The sequence below is a fragment of the Takifugu flavidus genome, chromosome 4, assembly GCF_003711565.1.
Source record: "Takifugu flavidus isolate HTHZ2018 chromosome 4, ASM371156v2, whole genome shotgun sequence".
NCBI lineage: Eukaryota > Metazoa > Chordata > Actinopteri > Tetraodontiformes > Tetraodontidae > Takifugu > Takifugu flavidus.
Window position 1 is genome coordinate 4,419,730 of NC_079523.1, and position 19,717 is coordinate 4,439,446.

At 48.1% G+C, this 19,717-nt stretch overlaps 1 protein-coding gene across 1 annotated transcript; it reads left to right on the forward strand.

The window, feature by feature from the left end:
* The first annotated feature begins 347 nt into the window (after positions 1-347).
* LOC130524593 (RNA-binding protein Musashi homolog 1-like) lies at positions 348-18,692 on the forward strand. The gene is made up of 14 exons (XM_057030859.1): positions 348-522; positions 1,012-1,052; positions 1,758-1,839; positions 1,974-2,058; positions 8,343-8,384; positions 8,872-8,964; positions 13,187-13,235; positions 13,706-13,788; positions 13,909-14,026; positions 15,160-15,240; positions 15,604-15,660; positions 16,176-16,235; positions 16,410-16,564; positions 16,652-18,692. The coding sequence occupies exons 1-14, from the start codon at positions 458-460 to the stop codon at positions 16,691-16,693; spliced, it is 1,053 nt and encodes a 350-aa protein (XP_056886839.1). The 5' UTR covers positions 348-457; the 3' UTR covers positions 16,694-18,692.
* Positions 18,693-19,717: the final 1,025 nt, after the last annotated feature.

The window sequence follows — 19,717 nt, forward strand, 5'->3', positions numbered from 1 at the left end:
TATAATGCAAATAAGAGTAATGACGCAACTGCGCGTCTCCAAACAGTCCAAAGGCTTTAATGGGCCACACAGAAGCGTCAGCCAATCATAAGGGCGGCGGGGAAACACCAGCTCCAGAGCGCCACTGGCAGCATGAATAGAGGCAGGCAACGTGCAGCGGTGGGGGGGGGGGGGGTGGGGGGTGGGGGGAGGTCCGGGGCCGGGGCAGGCTACGGGAAAGCGAGGTAGGAGGCGGGGCTTGTCTCTGACGGCGATGGCGTGCAGCTGCGTGTGTGTCTATGCGGCCGTGTGTGTTTCCGAGCTCACCCCTCCTCCTTCTCGTCCTCCCCACCCCCACCTCTCCTGCCTGCCTCCCTCGGCTGCCCGCCCCTGAGTCTGGAGCAGCAGCAGCAGCAGCAGTGGAGCTTCACTGCCTCTCCTCGCCTCGCAGTGCGGGAATATACCAGCGGAGAGCAGAATGGATACGGAAGGGAGCCAGAGCAGCCTGTCCTCCGGCACGGACAACTCCCCCCACGACCCCTGGTAACGGCCCCCGGGACTCTCGCCCGCCTTTCTCTCGCCTCTCGGCCCGGTTTTGAGTTCACCTTGGACTTTAGATGAGTTCAGTGCCTCAGCGGAGCCGCGTCGAGACAAAAGACGAGCACGTTGCGTGTGTTTGTGTGTGCGTGCGTGTGTGTGTGTGTGCGTGCGCGATGGATCAGCGGAGGAGATGCGCCGTCGCTCCCCCCTTCCCTCCCCCCTCTTGCTTGTTTATTTATTTCGGTTTTCCTCTAGAAGGCCACGGCGCAACTTCTCCTCCATCACCAGGAAAATCCTCTCTTTGCCCCCTCCTCTGGGGGATTATAACGGCCCCACTGGCCGATCGGTGACTTCGCAACATGGCCGATGCTCTCTCTTTACTTTATCGGTGCTACATTTCCACACATATTTACTTTCAGGCGTGCGCCCGCGCTGTGCCGCGAAACACGCGTGTTATCTGTCTGACTCACGGCTTCTATTTCTCTCATTCAGCAAAATGTTCATCGGGGGTCTGAGTTGGCAGACGACACAAGGTGAGCTGTCCCGCACACTACTTCACCCAGTCTAAATGAAAGCCTCATGCTCGCTCCGGGGTCTCTCTCGGTGCGCATTTCACGCATTTCCCGCATTACTTCCTCCGAAGTTCGCCGTAAATAGTTAAAGCAGAGCCTCCTATTCAGCAAGGATCAGCTCTTTGGATTTAGACTTGCCGGGACGCGGGGGATTAACACGGGAAATGCGTGCACATTCACCCACTTTGTCTACCTTTCCCCCCTGCTCTCATTACGCTGTTATTAACGCGCCAGGGCGCGCGCAGGAGCGATCGATTATCGATCGCTGAAGCCGAACTTGTGATCGCGATCTGCTGATCTTTTCTGCTGTTTTCCGGACCTTCCATTCATTCCACCCGGCCCGTCTGAATCTTATTTCCGTTCACATCCGGGCCGCCGCCGTGTCACAACCGCCGCCGCCGTGCGCAGCTTTGTTTTCGGTGGCCTAATGGGCCGTTGTGCTGAATGGCCAGATAGCCCGTGCGGCTCCTCTGGAGGGTCGGGGCGGGGGGGGGGGACACAAACACAACGTGGTCCGCCCCGACCCCCATTGTCTGCGCCCAGTCACTGCCAGCACATCACCTCGCCGAGGCCTGCCCGGGAGGAGGGGGGTGGGGGGGTGGGAGGGGGACGTCAAGTCCGACGTCCGGGGGTCGTTTAACCACATTTCTCCCCCTGTCTTTGCAGAGGGTTTGAAGGAGTACTTTTGTAAATTCGGCGAGGTGAAGGAGTGCATGGTGATGCGGGATCCCGTTACCAAGCGGTCGAGGTAAGGAGGAGGCGTGTGCGCTGCGCGCGCTGTGACTGGATGGCCCTCGCTTCGCCGGGACGGTTGTTTTTCAGCTGATTTGGCTCCTTCTCAGCCTCTTTTCTTGCCTTTTCCTCTTCATTTCCTCTTCTCAGGGGGTTTGGGTTCGTCACATACACAGACCAAGCCGGCGTGGAGAAGGTTCTGGCACAGAACAGACACGAGTTGGACTCCAAAACGGTGAGTGAACTTCTCAGAATCTTCCCAACATGCCCCCCCCCCCCCCACCCCTCCTTGGATTTTGTCTCCCACCTTATGGCTTGTAAAATTGAAGAGTGTGTTTTGCAGTAGCCCCCCCCCCCCCCACTCCTCCTCTACTTTCTCTCTCTGCTCATTTCCCCCCTTCAAATCCTGGTTCAGGGCACCAACATGAAAGCGTTCTTTCTTGGTCTTCATTGCCATGGTTACCTGGGGACCTGAATGGGGTAAGAGCCCCTGCAAAGCTCTCAAAGGGTTTATGCAGAGCGCTCCAGAGCCCCCCCCCCTCTCCTTTTACAGAAAATAACAGCAGCCGTTTATTTGCAGAGCAGAAAAAAAGTTTTGAGGGAAGGAAACAGTTGTGGCAGTGGTTCCTAAACTCATGTCAGGAGGAAGTCTGCAGGTCTGAATGAGCCGAATTTTGAATATTGCTGCCGATCTTGGGGTTTGCCGCCGCGATGGGGGGTCGGCCTGCGATTCCTCCTCCCGCTCCACAAACACGCCGATGTTCGGATGTGGGTAAATGGGACAAACGAGTGCGAACGCCGCTGCCGTGCCGTTTAAATCTGCTGACTCAGATTTTAATCGTTTTGGAGGCGCGCGTGTTCCTTGGTCATGTAGGTTGTTTTGAGGGGTGTGTCACACACACACACACACACACAAACAGACACATACACATGCACACAGAGTCAGTAGAGTGGTTGGAGAGTGAAAATGGAACAGAAAGACACCAGAGCCCTGGGGTGGGGAAAGGTAGACTTGTTTCGTTGTTGGAGCAAGCCTGTTGCCACGGGTGATGTCAGCCACGGGAGACGGCGCTTTGACTGCGCAGCCCGATGGGATTTTAGTCCCCATAACAACACCGCTGCTATTTTGCATTAGTGCGAGACGCCCGGCAGACCTGTGAGCTCACACACACCCTTCACACACCCATTGCGCCTCTTGTTTTATGCTGTTTCCAAAGATTTAAACGGGAACGGGAAAGTTGGGAGGTTTGTTAGCCTGCGAGCCACGTTGGTTTTTAAAAGAGAGGTGGAGGCCGGGCGGCTCAGGTGGTCGGCCACTGGTGAGGATTGGTGTTGACCTGCGTGCTAAACCAAAATACTCCGCGAGGCTGAACAATAGTAATGTTTAGTAGCGCCCCTCGTAGAGCAGCTCTGCTCTGGTTTCTCACTGTTGGTAGCATTTAGCCAAACGGGGTTTCCTCGTGGTCGCCATTTTGTCGACGCGTGTTGGAAAACACCTTTCCCTGTGGTGTTTCCTGTAATTGTGCGTGTGGGTTTCTAGATTTTATTTTGTGGTTAGCATTATTTTGTGAATTAACACCAGTGGCAATAGTATTTGGCTGTATGCTGATTTGTGCAGCAGCATGTAAAAATACCTCTCTGGTGGAAAATGAGTCTTGCTCTGAAGCTAAGCGGCTGTTTCTTGGCTCCTGCACTTAATAAGTATAAATAAAGGGCGATATTTTTAGGGTCATAGCCACAGAGCAGCTTTACTCTGAATATTTTAAACCGAGTATTTGTGTGTTTTTGCAGGTTTGGGCTCCACTTTTTTGTTGCACGAGGAAGAGCAGGACAGTCGAATCTCAGTTTTCTGAACCCGAAATGCATGTGAGGCGAGATGCTGGTGCAAGGTCCAGGCCACCAGTTATGGTTGAATTAAACATTTACAGTCCTGTTACCTCAGCCCCGTTTCACCAGCAGACAGGAAGCATATTCAATAAGAAAATACCCACAAAACGCCATCGCTCTCGCCACAACAAGCGAGAGGCCGAGTGTTGTTTTTAGATCGTGTTTGCTGAGACGGTTGCTTTGGTTGGAGGTTAGATTTCCCGTCCGAGCAGACTATGGCCTAAGGGCAGCGGTGTGCTCTTGTATGGTGCTGGACAGAGACGAAGGGTACAACTGGTATTTGTTTTCTCCGAGAATTGCTGGAACCTTTTACGGGAAGAAGAAAAGACGAAGCCAGATAGTTTTCTCTTTTTCTGTGTCTAAAATGTTTCCACTTCTCAGCTGCCGTGACTTCAGAGCTCACGAGGCATCAAAAGGAGATGCTGTTTGGTGTAACATCAGTTCACACTTTCACATTCCTTTATGAAGTGAGGGATTATCACCTTTCTTCCTGCTGTTTTCCTCGATGTTGCTTGTTTGGTTTGTTAGCAGGATCTCAGCCAAAAGTGTGTTCCAGGGACTCTTCATTGTTAGCGGCTGGTTAGCGAGCAGATATGCGCGACGTGGTCGTCTCACATTTAGCAACGAAAGTCCCGGGGATCGGTTTAAAGATGTCAGCCCAACACGTGTCAGAGGCTGCTGCTTCCAGATTTGTTGGAAGATTCAAGGACAGCCTCGAATGTTAAACGGGAGAATGTTGCACTCTTTGGTATTTTCATGTAAAATTGCTTGTGTGCTGTTGCAGAAAGGAGTTTTCTTTCATTAAATATGCTTAGATCGAGGGCTACAAGCTAAAGACAGGATGTTGTGGGCCACAGCAAAGCCGCTGGTCCAACACCTGGTCAATGGAGGCTGGAGATGCTCCAGCACCTCGTTCCTGCTGGAGATTAGCTGTTAATGCTGACATGGACAAAACCGGAGAGGGGGGTGGAGAAGGTGGAAGAAGGAGGGAGGGAAGCCCTGCTCCTGAGCCATAATTAGTATAGATCTGAAAAGCAACTAATCGGATTGAAGGAAACAAACTGGATTGGGCTCCTGAGGTCCGTGCGTGGCCTCAGATCTGAGGTTAAAGCCCAGCTCTTAAGGTGTATCCAGCGTCCGCGCGCTACTCGTGCCCTCGACTACCACCACCCTGGTGAGGTACCCTCGCTGGGTTACATGGATGGGGTTGTGCTGTGTGTGGAGGGGGGGGTTCCTCCTCATTAGTAAGCCACGTTAACTAATTAGTGCACCATTGTTCAGCTGTGCAGATTGACCCTGCTGGCCGGAGCCCAACCCGATTCATTTCCCCTCTCGCTCTGTGCATGTGTTGACATGCTTTTGTCTCCTCCTCTGTTCGGGCCTTTTTGTTGGACTGGTATTGATTATGTCGCCATAATGGTGCAGCCCGTTGCGCCCTTACAGCAACGCTGCTGTTTGCCATTTTGTTGCTAGGAAAGTCTTGGCAGGTGCGGCCGACGCGGCGAAGCCGCGATGTCCGCGCGCGCGATGAAATACAGCAGGAAATTGAAAGATATACACGAGCGCGTGCATCCTTCATTTTTTTGCGCGTTTGTGTGATTCACGTTGGTGTTTGTGATTGTGCTACTTCGCGATGGTTCTTGCAAGTGTATGTGTGCCTGTGGGGGGGAAATGGGAGCCCTAGTTCCTCTACGGGCCCATCTGTTTTGTACTCTTTGTCCTGTTAATTAATGAAATCAGAGGGGCTGCCTGCTGGGATGGCCCCTGCTGCACCGCCACGTTGGACAGGCCCACTTTCTCATGGGCTGCCTCTGTTTTCCAAACCAGTGCCTTCTTCTTTTTCTCCTTCTGCCCTGCCCTCTCATTATCACAACTCTCCCTCTTACCAGTTTGATGTTCTACATATTTTTATTTATTTATTTTTTATTTTTGTTTTACAGTTTGTAACACAGGTGGACACACTGGGCCACGTGAGGTGACTATTGGTCGTAGATTAGTCTAGTTTATTTATTTAAAAAAAAAAAAGCTAAACCTTCTAAATCATATCCGTAGGTTCCGCCATCATTACGCTGCCTAGACTGAGCGAAAGGTTGGATGTCGTCAAGCAGGATGTTAGTCAGACCATTTCATGGACACTCAGTTATAACTCTTCTTCGTCAAGAGGTTTTCATATCATCCAAGATTAGAAACATTTTCCACCGACGATTGGCACCAGAAACATCAATTTTAACCCTCTTGAAGAGTTATTTCTAAGTGTTGCGAGCTGTGCGCTGGCTAATTCATTGTGCTTTTTTTGCTTTGTGGTTTCTCTGTCTTCCTTGAGGCTAATCCTCCAGTCTAATAGATCTATAGTGTTTATATATTCACAGCCTTCCTCGAAAGACAGTCATACGTAGAAATGGAATATTAGCTATATTCTGTTATTCCAGTGAAGAGTGATTATTTTTTAACAGCATGGCATGACTGTAGCGTTAGTAGCACTGTGCAGATGTTGCATTAGGCCTAACCTAGTCTAATTAGTTTAGTAACTTTCTTTGTTTTAGGCTATTTTTAAGAGATTTTGATCGTTTGGTTAAACGGAGGAGAGGGAATAGCAGCGGTGCCCCCCCGTGATAACTGATAATTACCCACTTCTAATTGCTGATGCTGGTAAGATAAATTATGATTACATGTTTGGAAAGTAGTTCATACACACCAGAGGGTAACAAAAGGCTAACAGTGAAGTTCTGAGGGCTTTTTTCTCTTCATTTCATTTCGTCAGAGCGAGTTGGCTATAGATCACCACCATTGATAAATAACCTAAGCTGTTATTTCCCAGTTTCCCGAGTCAGCAAAAAAAAAACAACCTCTCATAAAAAGAGCAAGAGCAATTACAGACTGGACATTTTTTGCATAATCCCAACAGTCAGCTTGTAAAAATGGCGGTTAGCACGCAGGCCCGGCCTTCATTAGAAAGTGTTAAAGATTTAAGGTAAAGAAGATAATATACTGACATCAGCAGCAGGTTGCGCAACATTTAAGGTCCTGAGAGGTTAAGAACTATACTTTAGTTATATCGATGCTCCACTCCTATTCCCGGTGTTTATTTTTCCTAATTCGATGTTTCAGGGTGTCTTTGGCTCCTGCTCTGCTGTTGTTGTCAGCTCACAGGTTCTATTTCTGCTCTGTAATCACCTGAGGGCAGCACCTGCCCCGTGGTCTTAACTAAAGCAGTAAAAGGCCGGTGGGATGACCTGAGTGCTGCAACGGTCATATTTCCACTCGCAGTCGTGCCTTTGTGTTTTGTTTAGCCTCGCATCAGCATTAGAGACCTTGTGTTGTCATTGATTGTAGGCTCTCTTTGTGTTAATGTTGCCGACGGTCACCGCGGCTCTGCCACCTTTGTCTTTGTGCTCGGACCAGCTGGAGGTGACACGGCTCCCCCTCATCTTTGCGTCCCTCTCCAAGGTGCAAAGTCCTTCTGCAATCCCTCCCAAGGACGCTGCAGCTGCATCTTAGCTGCGCGGCGCACTGCGCCCTCGAAAGCGGCGTTAAGTCCCAGGGTCTCTTCAGGTCCTCCTGGGATATTTCGGTCTGTAGATTTGTCATCAGGAGTGGGGCATTATCTCAGAAGAGAGATGAAAGGATTGCTTGAATATTGGATGAGCTTGCATTGTGTGTGTTATTCACGCGGTAAGTGCTTATTGCTGGTCATTTCATTGGCTCCTTTTAGTCGTCAATATCAATTCAATACCTCTGACAGTGGGCTGTGTGCGGCACAAGAGGCCTTGCTTCACACATCCAATTATTAGAACAAAGATGAAGTCTAAGACCATAATACACCACAAGGTCCTGTGACCTAAAATCGTCTCTCTCTCTCTCTCTGGAGTCAGAATAACGCTAGATTCCTCGCAAACTTAAAATGCCAGGCCAGGCTTTGCATATTTAGCATTATTATTAAAGGCCAGCTCGTTCAAAACTCATTTGCTTCTAATTTTATCTGTAACCTTGACCACGGCCGAGACATTCCGCGCGCGAGAAACACGGATGCAGTCAGATCGGGATAATCCAAAATGGAGCTTTCAGAGTATGGGAGCATTAGAAAAATATATATGTCCCCCAGAAATCGGACTAATACGAGCTCATGTTGGGCTCCTGTCAAGTCTAATGGATAAAGCAGATTAAGCTGCGACAGTTTTGTAAATGTACATATTCACGCCTCACTGTGGATTTTGTTCCACGCCTGTTTGTTTGCATTCTGGGGGGCCTGCGTAAACAAGGCTCCTCTACACATGCTCATATATTAGTGTCCGTTCTATTTCGGGTCCTGCAGACCTCCGGACGGGTTCAGACTTAGAGGCTCTGCGTTGTAACCAATTCTAGTTAGTTAACAGTGTGATAGTTCACTGGTTCAGTGTGAGGAATCCAGTTTCTACGTGCACAGTTTCACAGCAGGTACACATGGGTGTAAAAGGCAACCGTGTTTTAAACCCCTCTTCTGCTAGAATCTTTTAAAAATCTGTAGTGGAGTAGTGGCAGCTCATTCCAGTTTTCACCTTTCATCCTAAATTACAGTAGGAGGCCTTGAAACAGAGAAGCCAGTTTTCCTACAGTTTCCGAACTCATCTGAACTCTTCTTCTCTCCCCCTACAGATCGACCCAAAGGTGGCCTTTCCCCGCCGGGCCCAGCCTAAGGTGAGTCACCCTGGAGGGATTAACAGTGAGGAAGGGGCAGTGGATGTCATCTGTGCCCCCCCACTACCATCACTTAGCCCTGGTTGGCTGAGATTTAGACCGTCCTAAGGAGAGCACCAATCCACTTACCCATCATGGGGATGTGACCCCTGTACACTGACCCCACCCAGCTCCTGCAGCCACACACACACACACACTCACACACGCACAAACACACACACACACACGCGCACACACACTCACAGAATCTAATGTTTGCTGTTGGCTTCACTTTTACTGTTTTAAATTCAATTATCTTTTATTCATTTGAACATCTCTGCTCTACCTCGGCCAACAATGTCTTTATAAAATTAGTTTAGAGCCAAAAAAAGTTGTTTTCTCACAAAAAAATATAACACAGGCGCCAAATTAAACTGAGATTAGACAAACAGGGTGTCCTCTCGAATTTGTTTAAAATTGGATCTCTTCTCGTTCTTGTTTTTTCCAGCTGGTGACGAGGACAAAGAAGATCTTTGTCGGGGGTCTGTCGGTGAACACCACCATCGAAGACGTGAAGCATTACTTCGATCAGTTTGGAAAGGTAAACCAAAGCAGATCCCACACAAACAACTTCAGAATTTGTTTTTTTACCCTTCTTTTTCCAACGGAGTTGATAAAATGTGAAAACCAGGAGATATAACTAGAAGAAAGGCCAAATAAATGCCATGACCCAGCATTAATTTGTTAGTTTATGCACTTTTGTTGGCTGTTTTGCTCTTTTTCCTATTTTGGGTTCTATTCATTTGTCCTGCTCGGTTCCTCTGAATGAAATTTGGTGAAAGGCAAACACATGCTGGGGAGACTGATGAGTGGTTGGGGAGAGGGATAATGGAGGGGGGGGGGTGAAAGCTGCCAGAGGAGGGGAAGGCCAGGGGGAGTTGGTAGGAGACTGAAAGGGAAGAAGCAACCCCCCATGGAGAGAGAAGGAGGGGAGCTCTGAAGGGCAGAGAAAGGGAGGAATGTTGAGATAGTGAGGAGGAAAAGTGACTGTAAAGGGGGGGAAACAATCTGATGGGCCATAAACGGATCCGAGTGTCCGCCATGCATGAAATGTTGGGTTACTTTTTAACTTTCTGCCATTTTGGGTCTTTGTGAGCGTGTTTGAGCCCAGTTTAGGCACATCAGTATTAACTAATCAAATGCAACAGCTGCTCCAGTAAACCCCCCCCCCCCCCTCAATCTTACACAAAACCAGCTCCCCTCCGTCCCACAAACACACACCCAGCTCCAGTCCCAATCAGCTTGTTGCCGTGGTGACCCGCTTTCACCCATTGTCCTGCTGTAATCCAGCAGGTCTTTTTCTCCCTTGGTTTTCTTTTTTTAAAAAGTGTAAAAAAAAAGTGTGTGGAGTCTGTGGAGTCTGTGTGTGTGTGTGTGTGTGTGTGTGTGTGTGTGTGTGGGGGGGGGGGGGTGACACAGAAGAAGTTGGGCTTGGATGAGGTCACAAATATAAAAGCATGTGTTTCTTCTGATCAGGACACTCTGGAAGTGAACAACTCGGAGTAGAACTAATGGTTTGGAAGACCGCAGCAGCAGGGTGTCCCCCCGCCTCATGTCCACATGTGTCCCCCCGGCTCGTGTCCACATGTGTCCCCCCGCCTCGTGTCCACATGTGTCCCCCCGCCTCGTGTCCACATGTGTCCCCCCGCCTCGTGTCCACATGTGTTATCTCTCAGCCTGCCTCACTCATGTTTTGGTGGCATATCTCAGGTGCTAGTTTGGATCTGGGGCCGCCTCTATTTTGGGGGTCGTGAGTCCGGTGCGATACGGGTCGTGTGACCGTCGCACCCTCGCAGGGCGATGTGGCGCCCAGCGCGCTTTCTCGACAGTGTTCTGGCGTGCTGGATCGATCCTCCCTGGCGATCGCGGGCCCTCGTATCTGAGACAACAGCCCCCTCGCAGGATGAGGGAATATTTGGACACGTGAGACCGAAGCTGCATCGAGGACAGCTCCGATCCCACAGTGCATTCCTGCTGAGCGGGAGGTATTTCTTGTTTATTATCTGAGCCTGGTTACAAGGTGCAGGTTAGGATGGAGGAGGACTCGGTGTCCTGTTTATTTTCATTCTGTGGCACCGCCTTGCAAAGGAAACACACGGAGCGCACTGCACACTTTCTGCAAGTCTTTGATAAAGGCCGTTTATTTTTTGGGGGGTGCGTGCTACTGAATCGCACCTACACAAACTTCTTGAGACCTGGCCGCCACGCTGACATGTCAGGTGCTTTGGAACGGAGCGAGGAGCCGACGTCGTGCGCTAATTTGTGTTTTTTTCTAAGGCTGAACAAATCCGAGCCCCTGCTGCTAAATCTAGTGGAGCCAGCGAGAGCACAGCGGCCATGTTTGTTTGAGAAATATACCCCAGTCCTGGGCTGAAGGGCTCGCAAACCCCCTTGAAGCAGGTGGAGGGATGAACGTGGAGGTTGTTTACAGCAGAGGAGTAGGTGGCAGTGAGGTAATCTGATAATTTCAGGCAGTCAGAGTCACACAGTCAATTACACTAAACCCATGGGAAATCCCTGTTTTCGTGCTTCTCGTCGGGAATCTCTGCTCCCCGAAACGCTTAACATGTAAAACTGACCTGAAATGAAACGGCAGAGGAAGGGGAAAAAAAGAAAAAAGCAGAGCAGCGAGCAAAGGAAGGAGCGGATAAGATGAAAAAAAATGCAGCACGGACGGGGCAGACGGGAAAAGTTGGGACTCCATTCACCCATGTGAGCTGGCGATTAGGAGGCTTGACTGAACACTTTGTCTGCTGGCCTGTTTAGAGAGAGATGGCCAGAGAGAGGGAGAGAGTATGAGAGAATGAAAGAGGGAGATGTGAGGAGACAGAGGAGAAAAAAAAACTGAATGCCACCTTTCATAATCTTGCAAATAGAGTAATGGACTTGTCAGCAAACGCTTGTTCCTCAAACAATAGCTGCACGCTTCACTAAAAACTGGATATTTTGAATACTGCGCTCTGAGGCGATCACAGTCCACCCTTGTTCCTGCACATCGGAGAATGTCAGAACTTCATGAGAACATGACCTTAACTTTCCACACGGAGGCTGAATAGGTAGCGAGTGAGCCACTGCTAAGCCAGTCTCAGACCCCCGCGGCTATCCAATGAGATTGTCTTACAGCACCCTGGGCAGTGGACATCGGAGAGCGTCTTCTTATTGGTGTTGGCAAGGACGGCGGGCTGGTGTGTGACCAAATCATAAGGTCAAACACGTGATAGGACATGTTTTAAGTCAGCACATCACCGTATTTCAGTTTCAGACAGCTAGCGACGAGCTGCAGTGTAGCCTGACTCTTCTGCACGTCCTCCCGAGAACGATCATTCTGAACGTCCACAATCAGCTGTTTCTTCCAGAATAGATGCTGCTAATGCTGCTAGCCGCGCACGTAACTCTACTCTTCTGATAACACTTTGGCCCGCAGCTGTCTCCTTACTGCCCTGTTCCCTAGCTGTTTGCTGTGTCATTGAGTTTGGATGACCGGAAGGGTGGAAAAGAGGTGGAGGAGAGAAGGGGAAGGAGGAGGAGGGTGGAAACTGAATGAAGGACGGAGAGAGAGAGAGGGGAGGGGTGGCTCTGTGTGTATTCCAGCAATATGTTGACAAGGATGAGAGCTGAATGGGTCAGGGAGGTGATAAATCGGGGTTTTCTCCCCTCATCCTTCAGGGACACACAGCCAAGCGGCTGCTGGTTTGACGCTGACGTGCTCTCAATCAGGCCCGCGTGCGCTCCCCTCCTGATGTAAAGGGTAGAAATCGGATGGCCTGGTCATCCGAGGGCCCCCGCCACTCATGTTACACTGGTTTGAGTTTCATTGTGTGCTGCCTGATGAAAATAGTCTGGCTTCACGTCGCTGCGCGTGATACGGGAACCACCCCCCCACCCCACAATCGCACATTTTTCTCAACGCCGTCGCGCAGAAAGAAAACAGGAGCGTTATTTCCACAACAAACCCGCTGGCTTTCCGTCAGACCTCGAGCAGAAGCTGCTAACTTTTCCTGCCAGTGAAGGACAAGCGAGGGAGGGGGGGAGGGGGCAGGAGGAGGGGGAGTATGAATAGGACAGTGGATTGGGTGCAGAAAGGAGAGTGGAGGGAAACCGCCCCCACTTTGCTTGTTTCTGCCCACCCCATCACAGATATGAGCTTACTGATTGTTTTTAACTGTGAAAATTCTCTTTCTCTAACTTTTTGTTGTCACTTCTCTGCTTCTGCACTTCATCACCTGCTTCCTCGCACCCTTTCTCCGCTCTCTTTTCATTAAAATAAGTTTGGTGGGGGATGGGGGGTCCTTCTAATTGAAATTCTTTACAGGATCTCCATGGGAATGGTAAACTTTGTGGCCAGGGAAAGAAAGACAGCACTGGTGAAGGGATGAAAGGGGGGTAAAAATGAAAAGAAAGAGCAGTTTGTAAAGAAAACACTGGCAGAGAATGGGAAAGAATTTCCTCCGGCGCCCCCAGAAAGGGACGCGCTCGCTCCTTTTTCACCTTGATAGATTGCATTTCATTTTATTTTTACACGGCGTCGGCTCTTCTTTGCTCATTTCCCCAGATTTTTTCTTTCTCTTTCACCCTCTTTGGTTTTCTTCTCCCCTTCATCACCTGTCACCCCACCCTCCGTCCCCCTCCACCCTCTCCATCTGTTTTCCCTTCTTACTCCCGCGCAAAGAGGGACAATGGTGCCCCATGCTGTGTAATGATGTGTGTGGGTGTGTGTGTGTAAATATGTAGAAGCTCATTTATTCTTTGCTTTGTCCTTGCAGGTTGATGATGCCATGCTTATGTTTGACAAAACAACCAACAGACACAGAGGTGAGCACCGAACACGCACACACTTCTACTCCACACGTGCACACATTATGTTAATAGTTGCGGGCACCTATTAGCGCACACTGAAAGCTGACAGAATCAGGAGGTGATCGGTGCATAAAAAGGCTGCTAAGGATCACTCTGCAGAATGTTTATAGTTCAAGAGGCCAGAAGAGGCCCAATTTTATCCAATTATTCATGGCTGGACTTAAATGTATTCCATAATATCCCTAAGGTACACACAAAAATAGTAATGAAGTACTGTACAGTGATAACTGGAATACGATTTTGGGTACACCCCCCCCACCGCTGGCCATGCGCCCCCTGGTGGTCGAAATGTGTAACACCGTATTGCGTATTGTTAGCGTGAGCAGCGGCGGCAGGTTTGGGCATATCAAGAATATAAAACCATACATAGCTTCAAGGCGAGATGGACTCAGAAGTAATCATTTCCCCCTTTTAATCCCTCACAGGCTTTGGATTTGTTACCTTTGAGAACGAAGACGTGGTCGAAAAAGTGTGCGAGATCCACTTCCACGAGATCAACAACAAAATGGTTCGTACGTGAGCGGGATAGCGCCATGAAACAGTGCAGAACCTGCTCTTTGTTAATGTGGAGTAAAACTGTGTGTTGTATCAATGACTCATGTTGTGTGTTTCTGGCGCGGCCCCTCAGGTGGAGTGTAAGAAAGCCCAGCCCAAGGAGGTGATGACGCCGACAGGCTCAGCCCGAGGACGCTCCAGAGTGATGCCCTATGGGATGGACGCCTTCATGCTGGGCATTGGCATGCTGGGTAAGCTCCGAAATATTCCTCCGACAAATCTACCCAAAGCTAATAACTGGACAGTAATCTCTCCCAGCAGGGGGTGTCAGGGTAATATTTCACGACATTTGATTTGGTTACTGTCGGCGGATGTGTCTGTTGTTGCTGATACACATGCACGTAAGCGCGTCCCCCTCCCCTTCCTGCCAATATATGAGCGAAACAAAAGATTTCAGGCAAACAACAGCATGAATCAGAGAAATGTTGTTCTTTCCGATCGTTTGATGGTATGTTGCACTGCAAAAATAAGCACAGCCACACCTTCAAACAACCCTCCGGACCTTCCTGAGCGTACAGCTGAGCCTCAGTCTTTTGTCTGTCTGTCAGCCCGTCTGCAGCTCTGCTTAGACCCCACCTACAGAGAGGCAGAGAGAGACACAGTGATTAAGATTTAACCTGGTCACTGTGTTTTTAAAACTCCTGACCTCGATCTGTGGTCCTGCCCGCGGCCGACATTTGCATAAAAATCTGTGTCACCGTTAAATTTCATTTTGCAATCAACCCACATTAATTTGCTCGTCTCTTTCTTTATACCACAATACACGCTTTAATTCATCCTGTGTTGAGACACGTAATATTTGACATTTCCTCAGGGGGAAAACACCAATGAGAAAAAAAACAAACAGCTGATTTGGAGCGACCCTGAGGCCTCAGCACGGTTGAAATCCTCAGAGCGGATTCTCACGCTCACAGTTGCAGTGAATAAGATCATAGTGTAGCAGAAATTTAGAGGTCACAAACTGAAGGACGACAGCTCTTCACTGGAGTAAAAGCTGGTTTGAAAGCTTCTCATTGAGAAAACAGGGCCACGTGAGCCGTTCATGGGTGTTTGGCTCCCCCTACTGGATACGATGCGAATGGCCTTTATGGATGTATGAGATGAATATAAAATCATTTCTATGAGACAGACTCCGCAGTTAATGAGGCTAAAATGGAAAATAGCATGACGATGGTTAATAGTCTTATCCAAGTTAATGAAGAAGAAAAAAACTAGACCTACACACATACACTTCAATGATTCTAAATGTGTAATGGTAACACGTAATCCATATCCCCAAAGCAGTCATTGTTGCCTTTATTTTTATTTATTTTTTTATAAACAGGATACCCCGGCTTCCAGACTACTACCTACACCAGTCGCAGTTACACTGGAATCGCTCCCGGTTACACTTATCAGTTCCCGGGTGAGTGTGTGTACTCTACCTGCCGTCCTGGCAGCTCTTCACACACATAATACACTCTCAATATCCTGTAGATATAACAGTGAGTTTTTTTAATTCAATGTTGTAGTTATCTTTCCCTTCTAAAATATCTATTGTTTGCCAGTTTTTCTTTGTGTATTCTTCAGTGTTTATTTTACAAGCTTATGTAAGGCCTGTTTTCTGCCTGTGGCCCCTCCTTTTCCTTTTGTCCAACCTTCCTGCTTATCCTCACAGTAGTTTTTTTTTAGAATTTCTGCTAAATGTCTCCTCTTTGTGGCTTTGTAGTGTGGCCCACGGTGAATGTACTCACGCAACCCTTTCTCTCTTGACCTTCTCTGTTTCTAGAATTCCATTTAGAGAGGACCCCCCTCCTGACATCATCCCACCCCCCTGAGCTGACAGGTCAGTGGTGCATAAAAGCTATTTAGCAGCAAAGGCTTCTAAGCAACACCCATCACAAGTATTCCTTCAGTTGTCGGCTTGCTAGATTGAGAAAAAGCTTTGGTCAAGGTTGACACAATCGACACAACTGTAACTCGTAAGCGGCACCAGTTGGACCCTGGTTCTTTGGACGTGAACTTTTGGTTGCATCTGTAGCGCTGAGAGGTTTTATGAATGGAGCTTGTGTTTAAAGGAGATCTTTTTTTTTACATTTCCAAAGTTGGGACAAATCAGTCCTTCTGTGGCAGTTTTTTTCTGATTACGATCCTGCACCTTTTGTTACACCGCCCCCTGGTGGGCACTGTGAGTTACACTCACATCTTGCCTTTTGAGGTCGAGCATCCTGTTTTTTTAATTGCATCATAATTTGTCGCTTATTTGAAGAGTGTTTGGACTGATATCAAAATGGTTTCTGGTGAGCTGTGAGGACAATCCAAAATCACGCTCATCTGTGTGATTTGTTCTGTTCTTGTTAGCCATTCCCCTGACTGCATATGGACCAATGGCAGCAGCTGCAGCAGCTGCAGTAGTTAGAGGTAAGTGTCTTCCGTGCACGCGTGTATGTGTGTGTGAGTGTGTGTGTGAGAGAGTGAGTATTCTTTGCGTTTGTGGTTGCCTGAGGTAGAACGTGTGTCCTATTTGGACAATTAAGGGAATATTTTTAGATGTGCATGTGTGTCCGTGGTGAAGCTCCTCTCTGTGTCCCTCAGGCTCCACCCCTTCACGCACAGCTGGCTTCTTGGGAACCAGCAGCCCTGGACCAATGGCTGACCTGTATGCAGCAGCCAATCAGGACTCAGGAGTCAGCGGCTATATTAGCGCTGCCAGTCCCGCCCCTAGCACAGGGTTCGGCCATGGTCTTGGGGTAGGTCCCCCCCCTCTCTCTCACACACACACACACACACACACACACACTAACCCCGAGCTGACGGTGACTCTCATCCATCCTCAGGGTCCTCTGATTGCTACTGCGTTCACTAATGGCTACCACTGAGAAGACTCAGGTCAGGGATGATGGGAGGGCCCCTCCCTCTGCTGATGAGCCAATCAAAATGCTGGGTGCCGCTGATGGCACAACCTGATTGGCCGGCCACAGGCTCCACTGGGTTCTCTGGGCTCCCTGTAGCTGCACCCACCGACTGAATATCTTTTTTTAAAAACTCCTGAACTCTGTTTTTGCTGTACTAATCTCACTTCAACATAACGTCCCTGTCTCTCTGCTTTCGTCCTCAAGTAGTCTGAAAAACTAGGTCCCACCTCTGTTATCCATACATTCATTTGAAGCTGAGAAAACTGAAAAGACAAAAAAACAAACCCAAAAAAATCTCTGAAGAAAGAGTCGTCCCGATGGGCGACGGCACAGAGGACTGCTTAGGTTTTTGTTTTCTTGATTATTTTATTATAATGTGATCCATCAATTCACTATGAAATCCTGAAACGCTGTTACTGATGTGAACGGAGCGAGTGGGAGACGTGTCTGAAAAGCATTTTTAACAAAGGAAGAGCAAATCCAACAAATTTTTTTCTTTCTTAAACAAGCCGAGCGTCACGGAAACACGGAAAAAACACAAAACAAACTAAAATGTATATTTTGGTAGTCTTTAAAAACAAAATCTTTGTAATATTGTTATTAATATTGACATAATAATGATAATCTGTAAGGTATTTTATTCTGTAATTGGTTTTAAAGCAATGTTTTTATGTCTTCCTGTAAGATATTGTACATAATCGCTGGGGTGGGGAGGGTGGGGGGGGGGTTCCTGAACTGACCGGCACGTGATTGGTTGGTTTTTGGAAAGGGTCAACAGTCTGACTGGATGTCACCTACTGCTACTGACGGTCATCTCATCACCATGGTACCCGCGTGCTGTCGGCCAGTCCGCTCCAGTGCTACTGTTGAGAAACCAAACTTCTGTCGTCACATTTCATCCACTTAACAATCAGCTATTTTTGTCACTTTGCTTATTGGAAAAGCAGCTTTTTAAACGCACCATGAAACGGATTTTCTCGTATCTTCACCACAAAATTACAAAACAAACAAAAAAAAAAAACGCCGGTCTGTGAAAGAATGGCGGGACTGGGTGTCGACTTCTTCTTTCTTGAAAATATTATATATTTTTGCGCAATTCTTAATGTTTTTGTTGATTGTTGTTTTTCTTTTTGTCTTTTTTTTTTTTTTTCAAACGGTGCTGTACGCCGTGAAAACAAAATGAAGGACATTCTCAGAGGAGCGGGTGTAGAAACCATCACATTCTGCTCCGGTATCATGTGACTGTCTGAGTGTGTGTGCGTGGACGTTTGTGTGCATACTTTGAGGTGTAATATGGAACTACTTTTGGCAATGAAGGAGCCTTTCGTTTGCCATTTTTTTGAGGGGTACTTATATAAAAAATGACCACCCTCTTCTATTTCGGCTCGCCTGCTCTCCTCCTGTTTGTGCTCCTCTGGAATCGGGGTCAGCGGGGGGGTCAGAGCAGGGGGGCAGAAATGGAACAGGGTCTCGCACCCGGTCGGCTCTGACACAGGAGCCCATTTCAGGCCCAAACGTCCTGACCCCGAGCTAACGGTTCGTCTGTCAGAGCGTCCGGGGCGACGACACAAAACTACTGCTGGACACCAACACTGTAACTTTTTAACTTACAATAAAGCAATAAGTTATTTTTTACCTTACAAATGAAAATAGTACTATTATTGGTAATAGCAGACGATGAGTGGGTAATTCTGCGGCATTAAGAGTTATTTTCAGAAAAAAAGAAAGTATATTTTTCTGTTTTGAGACCTTGTTCCCCCTGTATATTGGTTTTAATAATGTCTTCTGTTTGTGTAAGGAAAAGGGCCAATGTTCTGGACGGAGCTCTTCGCTCCACAGTGAGCTCTGTTAAAGATTTGGGCTGTCTTTCACCAAGCTTTACGGCAGTGCGTTTCTTTATCCTTGTTTTTTTTTTTTTTCTGATAATTTCGATTTTAAAATCCTAATAAATTATTCTAAGGCATATGTGATCGTTCTTCCTCATAAACAGGCACAGGAATCACGCTAAACATGTTAAAATCTTCAAAAACAGATTAATATTAGCAGAGACACATGACAGATAAATAAAGGCTTGTGCCTTGGCAATAAACAGGGCACTTTTGCCCCACTTGTTGAGATTTTATACTATAATTAATAACCTGATTACAAACTAATAAATAATTCAAAAGTGGAATATTAAGGGTGCTCAACATAATGGTGGCATGGCTGGAATCATCTCCCTGAATGGGTGTGTTAAAAGTGTGTCTGGGCCGCCGGCTGTGGATTCTTCACACTCCAGGACAGTGTGGAGACTCTTCAAGTCTGATATTTATAAATATCAGGCTTAAATCATCCGAATCTAACCTCAATAACAGCGAAACGTTCCTATGGTCTGATGTCACCCCACCAAAAACAGGCAGCAACTCAGCAGAGGAGAAGGTCACGTCTGAGGACACTCTGCTGTGAAGTATCTGAAATAAGTGTCGAATTGAATTTAACCGCACTAACAGGCTGTCTAATTCAGAGCTGTGCCTCTGCTGAGGCTGCTGTCAGGTTCTTCCCCCTCCTTTTAAACAATTATCTGTGCTGCAAAGTGAAATTCAGAGCGCCTTCGATGCCACTCCAAAGCAGAACTTTGGAGGAGACCAAGACTAAAAAGACTGCAGATTAAAAACACCAAGACCATCCAGAGTAGCTGAATCAGATGTTTAAATCAGCTGATTTGATGCAACAGAGATGCTGATGATCTTTGCCAGTCGGGAGGCCGCTTTGTTTCCTCTGGTAGCAGAATAATGAACCGCGCTTGGCACCGGCCCACCTGAAGCTGTGCCCGTGTGTTGCAGCAACAGCCAATACGTTTAGAGAGCTCTCCATGACTCACATCAGACTCTCCAAAAACAGGCCCCTTGAACCAGCTGCATCCATTAGCGCCACGTAGCGCCTCCATACGTAACAGCGTGTCCCGCGGCACATGTTCCTCCCCGGGGGAGCACCATTCAGGCTGAACAC